The sequence below is a fragment of the Haliotis rufescens genome, unplaced genomic scaffold (genome assembly GCF_023055435.1).
Source record: "Haliotis rufescens isolate VD_foot unplaced genomic scaffold, xgHalRufe1.0.p SCAF_23, whole genome shotgun sequence".
Lineage (NCBI taxonomy): Eukaryota > Metazoa > Mollusca > Gastropoda > Lepetellida > Haliotidae > Haliotis > Haliotis rufescens.
In genome coordinates, this window is record NW_025963924.1 from 7,521,682 (window position 1) to 7,535,372 (window position 13,691).

General features: G+C 38.6%; 1 protein-coding gene and 1 long non-coding RNA gene across 2 annotated transcripts; one reads left to right on the forward strand and one right to left on the reverse strand.

Moving 5' to 3' along the window:
• Positions 1-1,129: 1,129 nt before the first annotated feature.
• LOC124146499 lies at positions 1,130-3,174 on the reverse strand. The gene is made up of 5 exons (XM_048401604.1): positions 3,148-3,174; positions 2,491-2,642; positions 1,642-1,761; positions 1,392-1,457; positions 1,130-1,240 (listed from the first exon to the last, which is right to left on the reverse strand). Exons 2-4 carry the CDS (start codon positions 2,627-2,629, stop codon positions 1,399-1,401), a joined length of 318 nt encoding a protein of 105 aa, XP_048257561.1. The 5' UTR covers positions 2,630-2,642; positions 3,148-3,174; the 3' UTR covers positions 1,130-1,240; positions 1,392-1,398.
• Positions 3,175-4,583: 1,409 nt separating this feature from the next.
• On the forward strand, positions 4,584-6,767 carry LOC124146498. The gene is made up of 5 exons (XR_006862687.2): positions 4,584-4,610; positions 5,464-5,615; positions 6,118-6,237; positions 6,448-6,513; positions 6,666-6,767. It is a non-coding gene; the product is annotated as an uncharacterized LOC124146498 (long non-coding RNA).
• The last annotated feature ends 6,924 nt before the right edge of the window (positions 6,768-13,691 follow it).

Genomic DNA, 13,691 nt, shown 5'->3' on the forward strand with positions numbered 1-13,691 from the left:
CTAATTACTGAGCTGCCCAATACTGTCATACTGTGGGCAGAGTAAGCTCCCTAACTCGTTGAGTGGTACAGATTAACCAGATTATGATTGTGTTTGTAAGTTGCGTTTAATCTGTGTCGGGTTGCAGTTGTTTTATTAGTCAAGACCAGGGGTAGTTTTTTCAATGAAACCTTTTAGCCGTTGAGTTTGTTTTGCATTCAAGATCCGGGGTAGAACAGATCTTCAACAACCCATTCTTGGCGTAAAAGGGTGACAGCGCTTGTCGTAAGAGGCGACTGCCGGGATCGGGTGGTCGGGTTCGCTGACTTGGTTGATGCATGTCATCGTATACCAATTGCGTGGATTGATGCACATGATGTCAATCACTGGATTGTCTGGTCCAGACTCGATTATTTACAGACCGCCGTCTGTGTGTGTGTGTGTGTGTGTGTGTGTGTGTGTGTGTGTGGATGTTAGGAATGTATAACTATATGTCGTCATGATATGGCTGAAATAGTGTATTGTCGATGTGACGTTAACATTGAACTATCTCACTCACTCGCTTAACATAACGACCCGTGAAGATCCGGGATAGAATAGGTCTTCAGCAAACCATAAGGCGACCATGCATGTCGTAAGAAGCGACTAACGGGATCGGGTGTTTATTCTCGCTGACTTGGTTGATGCATGTCATCGAATACCAATTGCGTGGAATTATTTTCATGATATTAATCACTGGATTGTCTGGTCCATACTCGATTATTTACAGACCGCCGTCATATAGCTGGAATATTGCTGAGTGCGGCGTTTAACAACAAACAAACACTTAAACATCATATACCTTTCTCATCTAATGATGATATTATTTGAAAAAATATATTTTTAAACTGCAAAAGATGTCAGTGTAGAAAACGTGAACATACATATGCTCATGTCATATCTCCTTTTGAGGAACTATCTTTGCTGGTATACTTGATATAATATACATTTTGCTGATTATGTTGTTGTACGATTGCAGATCAATATTATGTTGAACGAGATGGTGGCAGTGAACACATTAAAAATCAGATACAAGCATTACATATTGGATCACCTGCTGTCTGAAATGACACCTGTAAAGACGTCTTTAATGAGCAAGACACAACAAAGGTGATTGTTATAATTATTTATTGAAACTATTGACTTGTGGGAACACTATTCAGGAATACATCCTCGAAATCGCCTTCAAAGTGCGATGCCAGTGTCTCTTCAATAGAGTGATCTACAAAAGAAATACATCAAATCATATGATCTTGGCATATTTGACATGAAATTATTGCTGAAGCATACATTTTCAGATACAGTTATGTTGAACGGATGACGGTTTCTACTGTATAAAACGGATCATTGCAGTAAGATTTGCTCCACCTTACATTTGACTCACTGCTCCAAGTTGTTGATGCTCCTTGCGAACTCTTCCAAACTCACGCTTGAGTCTCCTAAATGGAGAAAGGTTGTTGCAGTCAGTCAGAATAAATGTTCAGGAGTCAGATTTATTCGGGAAAAGGGTCCACATTACCCATGAGAGTAAAAAAAATACAAACATTTGACAAATAATTACATTATTTTAAAAGTAATAAACATTTCATTTGTATTAATGAAGTTGAAGGCAAAAGCTCTTACCATTTTCATCTGAGAACGAAAGGAGCTCCATGGCCGATCGTCTGTCCATCAGCGTCTCAGCTTCGGATAGGTCAATTGTGCCGTCCATGTTTGTATCAAGGTTATCCACATTACGTTTGCCTTGAAAGAAAATAGTCATTTTTGGAAAGATACAAAATGAAAGAACACGAATGCATTTTCGGTTAAGGAATATGAGATAGTGGTCACTTTTAATCAGGCTATGAGTATTGATATCAAATGAACATATTTATATACATATACAGTAACATTCCAAAACATATACTCTTTTCCATTTCAAATCGTCATCGTATGTAGCTCTTTGGCTGGCTGACTAAGATTTACATCAAAACAAATAGCGAACAACATTCTGTCTCATTCTGTAGTGCTTAATGACATGGTCACATTTTCATTATGTCCGTTTTCTAGAAAAGACTATTCCATGTAATATTTTCATACATTCAAAAACAATGTTTGGTTATTTCTGTGTCCGTTTTTTCAGCAATATTCCAGGTAAAATAACAGTGGTCCTTAAATAATTGGGTGTGGCACAGACAATCCAGTGACTTATATCATGAGCATCGGCCTACGCAACTGCATGATTATAGAAAGCATCTTGTCGGTTACAATTTTTAAACTGAAAGCAGAGTTGGCTTTCGAAGCATTTCATTTATTACTTCCATTTGAACCTGATGTAAAAGAAGGAGGTTAATGTACTTGATACATCACCGATTATGTACTACTACAGCCGCTCATTGTTCTATAACTTAAACCGTAACTCCATTACAGTTTGGGAAAATAGAAGATACTGTATGTCAGGCACTTAATGAAGTACTCTTTGGCTTCGCTCACCCAACAACAGCCTGGCTCCAGTCAATGCTAGTCTGCCAACTGTGCGCCATCTAACGAACCGTCGTCTCCGTCGTCCCCAGGCATCAGACTGAGGGATTGAGACTATGGCCACAAGCAGGAGGACAAGGAACAAACGCATCTTGGGATGTATTCTGTAGTGAAAATAAATTGTTTTAGCGTGTGAGCGAGTTGGGTTTAACGCAGCCATTAACAGTTATATCACGGCGTGTCATTTTAATATGGGAGGGAAGGCCGAAGTGATGCAGGTTTTAGACGTTTACCACTTCGGCGAAACCCACGAGCACGGGTATGGTGCTTACAAACTTAGAAACATAATCGGGGTGATCCGGGATTCGAACCCACAATCTGGCGTGCCCAAGGAACGCAACTCAGCACAGCGAATTGCGGCGCCTTCGACGACTGGGCCCCCCGTGCCCACTGAATTGTTTTAAGAAGCCGCATTCTCAAGTGGGTGTGATTATTGTTGCTGATTGCCTTATGAAGCGCTGATTGCTTAAGATGTAATGGATTTGACGACTGACTATCATTATAAACAATTAAATCCTCAGTTAAATCCACATTTTGTAACCAATGCCAACTGAAATGATAAGTTACATGTAAACTAATCAGACAGATAGTGCATAAAGTATTACTCACCAGAAGGACACGAGACAGGTCACAGTTGTTATGAATGTCGTGTCCCTGGTATTTATACATTCTTTCCGTTCATCAACCCGTGAAGTGAATCTGTTGCCAAAATATGTTAAGTGCCTGTTTGACAGAAACGTGTAAATGTAAATATGAAAAGAGATAAGTATCTACTTAGTCCACACCTCCTAATTGTCCTCTTTACGAGGGCTGTGTGTGAAGTGTATTTGTGTGATATTTATTTTTTTTAAATTTGTTTGAGAATATTTAAAAGAAACTTATCACACCTCCATGTCAGAATATTCAGATCTAATTGGTTCATGTGATACTGATAAAATTCTACGTATCTCAAGTGGGAGGGAAATACATTTCTGAGAGGGACAATATATCCCGTATACCCCGCCATGAAGAAAACAGGCTGCACGTGTATTTATGAGCGAGGCCATATATCTTGCACCCTGCTACGAAGCACAAAGCTGCACATTGTTTACGAGTCAAAGAATGACACGAGAGACATCAGAAGTTACCCTTAGTTCATTCGAGAAACGGTTTTTTATCTGTTTTCAATTTGTTTTAATTTTTAATCGTTGTAGCAGTATCACACAGGGTATATGTGAAATTGTGCGTCCCACGTTAGGTTTAAAACCAAGAGCTGGATACTGCTACAACTTCTAATATTTGTGTACCAGAGGTGTATATGTCCATCTCTGAGAAAAATATATTTTCCATTCAGCAAACACTGGAAGCCTTCAAAACAACTGACGCATGAAAATACCACTGGGTCACAGGTCAATTGAATTTGTTGTATAAGCGCACTTTACAGATATTGTCTCGGTGGGGCGTCCTCTGGACACTTTGGTTCAGCTGCTGTCACATCTGTTAACCACTTTAACATATATCACAGGGGAAAGGTCAACAGGAAAGGTGACATCGATTTCGAGTAGTTCACATAAGTTTGATAAATACATGATCCATATGTTTGAAGTAATTTGTTACTTATTGAATATTGAGTCACGGTCAAAACATTGTTTTCTATTCCTTCTTGTAATGACAATTTGTAACTCCATTTCGCAAACTACAATGTATATTTATCTATGCTGTAAAATAATATACACTAAAACCTCGCTGAATCCTCCAGAGCGCTAAGAGAAATTCTATCTCTGTTGTGGAAAAAAAAATCCGTTTTTTTTCTCCACGATCTACAACAAGTATCCCAAGAATATCAAATGGCCGGTCAATAACATAATACATAAACACACTTCATATACACCCCTACCGAAGAGGACAATTAGGAAGTGTGAACTAAAGTAGATACTTATCTCTGGTCATATTTACATTTGCACGTTTCTGTCAAAAAAGCACTTAACCTAATTTGGCAACAGATTTACTTCACGGGTTGTTCAAAGGAAAGAAAGTATAAATACCAGGGACACTACATTCATATTAACACTGACCTGACTCGTGGCCTTCTGGTGAGTAATCCTTTATACACTATTTGTCCAGATTAGTTTACTATGCTTGCCGTTAAAGGCGACTAGACTAACGGGATCGGGTGGTCAGGCTCGCTGACTTGGTTGATACATGTCATTGATCCCAATTGCGTGGATCGATGCTCATGATGTCACTTGAATGTCTGGTCCAGACTCAATCATTTACAGACCGCCGTCATAGAGTTGCAATATTGCTGAGTGCGGCGTTTAACAACAAACAAACATGTAACGATGAATACTTAAAATAGGATTTTCTTCAAACAACTTATCATTTATGTATTCCTCCAGAGCAGACTGTTTTACAGTTGCCATTGGTTACAAAATGTGGATGAGATAATTGTTCCTAATGATAGTCATTCGTTAAAATTCATCACATCTTAAGCAATCTGCGTTTCATAAGGCAATCAGCCACTTGGGGGCCACGGGGACCCACTCGTCCTTGGCGGCGCGATTCGCTGTGCAGAGTTGCGTTCCTTGGGCACGCCAGAAACCTATGATTTAGGGTTCGAATCCCGGTTCGCCCCGATTATGTTTCTAGGTTTGTCAGCACAATACCCGTGCTCGTGGGTTTCACTGAGACCTGCATCACTTCGGCCTTTCCTCCCAAATTAAGCTGACACGCCGCGATATAACCGGAATACTGTTAAAAGCGGCGTTAAACCCAACTCACTCACCCACACCCACTTGAGAATGAGGCTTCTTAAAACTTTTCGTGTCGTAAAATGAACATTAACAGTGTAAATAATTTTTTTACACTATTCTATTATTGACACTTTTGACACCTCCATCATGGCAACTGTGTGTAATTTGGGAAACTTCTTTATTTTCACTACAGAATACATCCCAAGATGCGTTTGTTCCTTGTCCTCCTGCTTGTGGCCATAGTCTCCATCCCTCAGTCTGATGCCTGGGGACGACGGAGACGACGGTTCGTTAGATGGCGCACAGTTGGCAGACTAGCATTGACTGGGGCCAGGCTGTTGTTGGGTGAGCGAAGCCAAAGAGTAATTAAAAAAGTCCCTGACATACAGTATCGGCGGTCTGTAAATAATCGAGTCTGGACCGGACAATTCAGAGATTAATATTATGAGCATCGATCCCTCCAATTGGGATACGATGACATGCATTAACTATGTCAGCGAGCCTTAACACCCGATCCCATTAGTTGCCTCATACGACAAGTATAGTCGCCTTTTACGGCAAGCATGGGTTGCTGAAGACCTATTCTACCCCTGATGTTCACGGGTCATAATGAAGATGTGATTATGTCATTAAGAACTACACAATGAGGCAGAACGTTGTTGGCTCTTCGTTTATAAAGCCAACAACATACGGTGAGGAGAGGAAATGGAAAATGGAATGTTCATTTGATTTCAATTTTCATATTCATCGCCTGATTAAAATTACCACTATCTCATGTTCCATAACCGAAAATGCATTCATGTTCTTTCTTTTTGTATATTTCCGAACATGACTATTTTCTTTTAAGACAAACGTAATGTGGATAACCTTGATACAAACATGGACGGGGCAATTGATCTCTCAGAAGCTGAGACGCTAATGGACAGACGATCGGCCTTGGAACTCCTTTCGTTCGCTGATGAAAATGGTTAGAGCTTTTTTCAATTCAATTTCATTACTACAAATGAAATAATTTTCTTCATTTGTCGAGAACTCTTGATAGCATTGAAGATGAGTACATGTGTGTATTTGTATTTACATTGACACTCACCGGCAATCTGGACCCGTTTTCTAGTATAAATCTGATTGACTCATGATTATATATTCTGACTGACTGCAACAACCTTTCTACGTGTAGATGACTCAAGCGTGAGTTTGGAAGAGTTCGCAAGGAGCATCAACAACTTGGAGCAGTGAGTCAAATGTAAGGTAGAGCAATTCCTTCTGCAATGATTCCGTTTTGTAAAGTAGAAACCGTCATCCGTTCAACATGTCTGTATGTGAAAATGTATGTTTAAGCAACGATTTCATGTTAAATATTAGGAGATCATATGATTTGATGTATTTCTTTTGTAGAGCACTCCATTGAAGAGGCACTGTGAAGACGATCTCAAGGTTGTTGTCCTGAATAGTGTTTATACAAGAAAATGGCTTCAATAAATCATTTTTTCAATCGTGTCTTGGTTATTAGGCGTCTTTTCAGCAGTCATTTTAGACAGCAGGTGATCCAACATGTCCGGGCGGAGCGCGTCATACCAAAAGACGTTAAAAGATTGTACTTGTTGTTACCCTGTCTGGCGCTCGGCATTAAGGGGCTAAAACAAGGACTGGTCGGCTCGGAGTCAGTATACTGTGTCTGAGTGGGGTATTCATGTTAAACTGCGGCATGGTACCTAGTGAGCTAGCACTATAAATCGGCATCAGTCCGGACAAGTACAAGCAGCCACACAAACACACACACGTACATGCACGTCGCTATATAAGTGCAATATTCTTGGACGCGACGTTTAACCCCATTTCACCTCACCTCACCTCAACACGTAATGCTTGTAACTGATTTCCAATGTGTTCACTGCCACCATCTCCTTCAACAGAATATGGATCTGCAAACTTAAAACAACATTATCAGCATATGTATATTATATCAAATATATATGACATACAGTAAGTTTGCTTTAAACATCTTACATGGGTATCTTTTCTGCGTCATAATACACAGTCCTTATCATTCACATTAATATAGGAACATCTCTGGGGACAATCCACTCATGGCAATCTTTCATTAAAACTGACAAAACTCTTTCCATGATCATGCAAAATCTATTCTGAAAACAGAGTCCATTGTACGATTCCCATAATGGCATAAATTTATGTGTATGAATCACTATCAAAAAGTGATGGTACGAACCAAGTTCAATTCTGTCAAAACATCCTAAACTGTGATCATCTCCTGGCTGTTTCATTAAGCATTTAGTGGGATCTCAAAGGTCCTGTGCAACAGGAGTCGCTCGAGGAGACGGATACGGAAGTGTCCTCCCCGAGCACTAGTGGTCGTACAAGTGGACACTCTCCAAAAAAGATAGTCAGGAGTCGATCCCCCGTAACTCCACCTTAGTGAGTGAGTGAGTGAATATTTATAGTCACATTGGCAATATTTCAGCCATATCGTGACTAAATCAAGTTAGACAGTAATAATACATACAATTTGATTATAAAACCTGTCGTCAAAGGACAGTAAAACATAGATTATCACAGATGTATATTTTAAGACTAGTATGGAACCATAAAAAGATATCACGATAAATACATTATAAAAACGGGGCTAGGGATCGCCAGCAACTAAAGGTAGGCCACCATACCAGGAACAGTGGGGACTTACTTACTTCTGCTACCTGCACGGTTCCCCAGCAGGATTTACGCCATCCCTTAGCCGCTGGCGATTTTCATCAAGTTTAGCCAAAATTAAAACAAACAAGTATACTACGACTAAAACGGTAGTAGGAATAAACTTACTTCAAATAATGTGGTGTTACATACCCTCTCGACGGGGGGAGGGGGGGGACAATAATTTTAATTTTTCAGTACTTCAACCCCCTTTGAGGATACGGCCACTAACAATCTAAGTTACAAGTTGAACACTACTGATATATTAAAATGGTAGGCCCGGGCGAAATATTTCAATATCGCTATAAAAGATATACATATATGTATTTGCGAAACAAAAACATGAGTTTTGAGTAAAGGAAAATATTCTCGTCCATGAGCCTGCCCATAGGCCAAACCTTTTTCTCGCCCATGGGCGAAATATTTCAATATCGCTATAAAATCGTTGAATTAAGTTAAAATGAGTTAAGTTTTGTGTCATGATACCTGAAAGATATACATATATGTATTTGCGAAACAAAAACATGAGTTTTGGGAGTTTTGGTGAGAATAGTTTCCTTTGCTCAACAGTTTTAGTTTCGCAAATACATAAAGGTGTTATAAGCATGACACATGATTCAACTCATTTTACCTTAATTCAACTATTAAAATATTTCGCCCATGTTTTCGTCACTCCCTTTAAATAATTAACTAATTGTGTACAAAGTATATTGTATCATGTGAAATATACTTTATATTATATCATTACATTGCTATTTAAAAAGGGCCTTTGGTTGGATGTTTCCTTTACAGAAGTTTTACAAATTTCACCTTTTTTACATATTGCAACGATCTTTAATGAACCCGGCCTTACCTCTCAAAACGTTTTGACAGTTTATCATACGAATTAATGCGCGTGTACACCAATTCATTGGCCATATTTTCCAACACATTAAAGTTTAGTTAGTTTCTTTTTCATTTCCCATTTTATGTCTCGTTGATACATCACACTGGGAAAGTAAGTGACACTAGGTATGCAATATACAGGTACACGTGCGGTGTCGAACTGACCAATGGGCATTATGTTTACAGGCGATTGAGGAAAACTTGAGTGAATATTGTGACACTAAAGCAACTTTTAAATGCATTGTTACTTTTGGTATGAAAATGGTAACAGTTCAGAAAAAACAACAGCCTTCTTATGATAATTCTCATATTCTCATTAGGACGTTGTATCTAATTACAGTGTCGGCCTTATTTACAGGTGATTCTACAATACCTGCTCTCGGTCAATTACGATCTACCACACCACGCGTGAATAAACAGTTATGCAGGTGTTGCTGTGGGCAAATACCTAGCCTGAAAATGTATATTTTTTGGTGGATACATGTATTACAAACTTTCGTTGATATGTGGATATATTAAGCACAAAGACCCAAAAAAGTTTAGAAAGATGAATCAGTGCCTTGATATATTCAACGAGATGTGTATCATCGTTTAATGGCGTCATTCAATAAAAGTATGTTTTGAGGAGATATCAAAGGAGCCGCCCAATATACACAGTGTCGTCCGGTGAACTACCAGCCCACCCTGTCCATAAAAGTTATGTAATCAGTACACGAATATATTTGATGCGATGTCAGTGTGGAAGGAGTTTGAATTACGTCCGCCACTGGCCACAGAAATCCTCAAAGTATAGTAACAATCAATAAGGCCAATGCCGTACTAATTACCTAGCGACGCACGTAACAACGGCTGTCAATCTGTCTGCTACAGCTACCATACCATCATCCCTGTCACAACTGGCATATTAACGGCTTTCTCAAAATATTAATTGTAGAAACGTCGATGTTACATTCCTTATATCAGCTCACAGCCCTGTTTGTGAAAATATTTACTAGATCTAGACATAAGATTTAAAGACCGATTGATTCATGATCAGCGCTATTTAGTCCTGTTAATCCGACATTCTCGCACACCGACTCCGACACACCTAATTTGCAACGAATTACCGAAATCACTCATTAATCAGTCTCGTTAATCCGACACAGTGGTCAGCGTACTCCGTGGTCATCTGCCCGCGAGTACACAACCCCGTGTTTTGACACGCACTGGCTGCAGTTATTAACTTAACAAAAGCTATTCAAACCTGTATGTACAAAGCTATACAAATGTAGTTAACAAATTTAAGCCAGATAAATGTGCATGAGGCCAGTTTAAAATACGAACAGGTATATAAAACATAGTCGACTGGTATGTAAACAAGAAAGCATGGATGACTTCATTAATATTCAAAGCCTGGCTACTGATCTTGGATCGTCAAATGCGATTGGAGCGACGCCACGTGGTATTGCTGTTGGACAACGCCCCATCCCATGCTATTGTCGACACAACTAATGTGAGATGTCACTTTTTGCCACCAAACACCACATCGCACATTCAGCCACTAGATGCCGGGATCATAAAGAATTTCAAGTTTTATTATAAGAAACAGCAAATGAAATTACACCTCGACAATGCTGATGCTGAAGAACCACAAGCCCTAGACGTCAAGCGAACAGGGGACTTTGAGAAATGTGCCTTCAAAATGTGAGAAACAGAAAACACCGACAGACTATTTTAAGTAGATGAAGCAAGTTGTTAAGACAGTAGCACTTGCATTCACACGAGGAAACGTGTGTGGTTGATGTGATATATTCAGTGAGTAATGTCTCTATTGTTACGTATAAATGGGAAAATTATTATTATTATTGCAATGTCATTAATTATAAATTAAGGAATGAATGAATAAACAACATAAAAATATAAATATTTCGTTTTTAATGATTTTATTACAAGGTAAACACGGTTATTATCTATCGTGAAGATGTCCGATTTTCGATCACAAATCACTTAATTTCGTTAATCCGACATACTCGTTAATCCGACACAATCATGTGCAACCAACGATGTCGGATTAACGAGACTGGGCTGTATGTCGTATACAGTCCTCATATTTGATTAAAAAAGTAAGTACGTCAACTGGGAATTCAACTAGATGTTATCTTCCTTATATCAGCTAACAGCCCTGTTTGTGAAAATATGTACTAGACATAAGATTTAAAGACTAGTAAAATCAATTGTAAGACCGCATAGACCATAAAACCGAATAAAATATGTCTTGGTATCATCTCTTGTGTATTAGATGATGGTAATGACCTGAAATGTTATAACGTTAGATTAGGACGGAGAAACATTAAAGTGTTTTATAATACTTGGGAACATGAGCAATAAGATGTAGCAACATAAACATGCATGGAATAGGGAAAATGGTGAAAACAAAATGAAATAGACTTTAATAAAACATTATTGTACTAAATAACTTGCAAAAGCGGTGCCCAAAATTGTTTGACCGTGTTATGTGTGTTGTAGACTGACGAATAGCTAGTAATTGTGTATGCCCTCTCCTCTGAAAAATGTATCACTCAAGTATTTGCATTGTAATAAATATAGTAATGATAAAACTTGGTAATTTGGTAGGTCTCCGACAGATATGATTTTCAGGGTTTTTTACACCTTTGATTGATACGGATTACGTACATGTAGTCTAGTCACTGTCTCTAATGTATCTGCTTGTTAGAAATTTCAAATGTCCTGTTATAGCACTGTTCCTAAAATAAGGCAGTTTCTTTTATCGGGTATAAAGTAGTTGATTCGTCTTGTCACGCAGTCATTTTTACTTGATCGAATGATTTCCACAAATAATTCCGGCAGAGAGTTTTGTATTTTATTATATACATGTATTGTTAATTGTAGAAGATGCTTACATCACTGTATCTCAGAACGTAAATCTGATAACATTCAAACATGTAATTAGTACACAGTTAATTGTTACATATAATTTCCTGCATATTCCTTTTTGAACAAAAAACCTACATGTATACTGAAATCGGTGTCCACTGTTAAAAGGCTATTAGTGCAGTCGGCCATGGTAAATGGAGAGACAATAATAAGGTGATTTATTATAGTCTGTTGCAGAATATGCGGTATAAGTGTAGTCATTTATGCATATACACATTACACATATACAGATGAAATACACGATATGATACAGTGCAAGAACAAATTGAGATACGGTTTCTATTAAAAAAAATTATACGATTATGGATTTTATTAGCATGGTTAAATTTTCAGGCCAACACGGTTGAGATACAGCATCAGCATACTCAACTGGAGTTGTTTTCTGCCGGTCGTAAGTTCATTGTTTGACTGACATAGCATGATATAATAATCAAGGATTTCGAAGGTGAACGAGGGGAAAGGAAGACGCACGTGGATTTACTCTCAGGTTATTATTGTCTGGAGTTCACATTTTTGGACATTTCATATACTAATTGAACAGAGTTCACCTGCACATGTCCACTTTAGTCAGACAGACTGTTACCAAAAATGCAATGAGCTGTAGTTCTTAATCCCTTATAACAACGACAACAACAACCAGAATGAGGGCACAGTAAGGTTAAACAGTGTCCACCAGACAATCTCAGGTGGCTAACGCCATAACTCCCATCAAGTCAGCTCTATTTTTAAGCGCATAATTATTTTTTTACATTTTGAATCAAAGGAATTACAAAAAATCATATTTAACAAACCTACACATTACCAAATACAAAACTTTATGACCCTTTCTAGACTTCGTTCCAATTAACCTGGATCATTCAACTCGCTCGCGAAGGTCGTATACGACTTTAAAGTGAATACATCTACAGTGTACAAGTAACTTTTAACTGTATCATATATACTCATGATAAGCAATTATTTTCGTTCCTAATTCGAATGAGCACATTCTGAGGCTAAATCTGCAAAAGGACAGACAAAATATTCCTTTGTACAATGCAAACGATACAAACGTAGCGGTTGATAATAGAGACAATGATTGAATAATCTGCAATATATCATTTGTTCTCGTTCAATCTATTGTACATATTGAAGAGATTGTAAAGTTTCAAGGAGTACTAAAATGTTGTGGTATTATGAATGTATTTAGAATATGAATAGCGAAAAACAGTCACCATATGGGATGTACATGTATAACTTGTCTTCCAACACCACGCTTGTGCCGAGGCCCGTTGTCATAAAACTAATCGGTCCAATAAAAGGAGCAAATAGTTTCGCCAAGTACATGCTATGGTTCACTCACAATTGTCAGACGACCTAATCATCAGACACACCAGTCAAGTGTGACCAGTGTACCTGCCTGGTTTTACCTCCTAATTACTGAGCTGCCCAATACTGTCATACTGTGGGCAGAGTAAGCTCCCTAACTCGTTGAGTGGTACAGATTAACCAGATTATGATTGTGTTTGTAAGTTGCGTTTAATCTGTGTCGGGTTGCAGTTGTTTTGTTAGTCAAGACCAGGGGTAGTTTTTTCAATGAAACCTTTTAGCCGTTGAGTTTGTTTTGCATTCAAGATCCGGGGTAGAACAGATCTTCAACAACCCATTCTTGGCGTAAAAGGGTGACAGCGCTTGTCGTAAGAGGCGACTGCCGGGATCGGGTGGTCGGGTTCGCTGACTTGGTTGATGCATGTCATCGTATACCAATTGCGTGGATTGATGCACATGATGTCAATCACTGGATTGTCTGGTCCAGACTCGATTATTTACAGACCGCCGTCTGTGTGTGTGTGTGTGTGTGTGTGTGTGTGTGTGTGTGTGTGTGGATGTTAGGAATGTATAACTATATGTCGTCATGATATG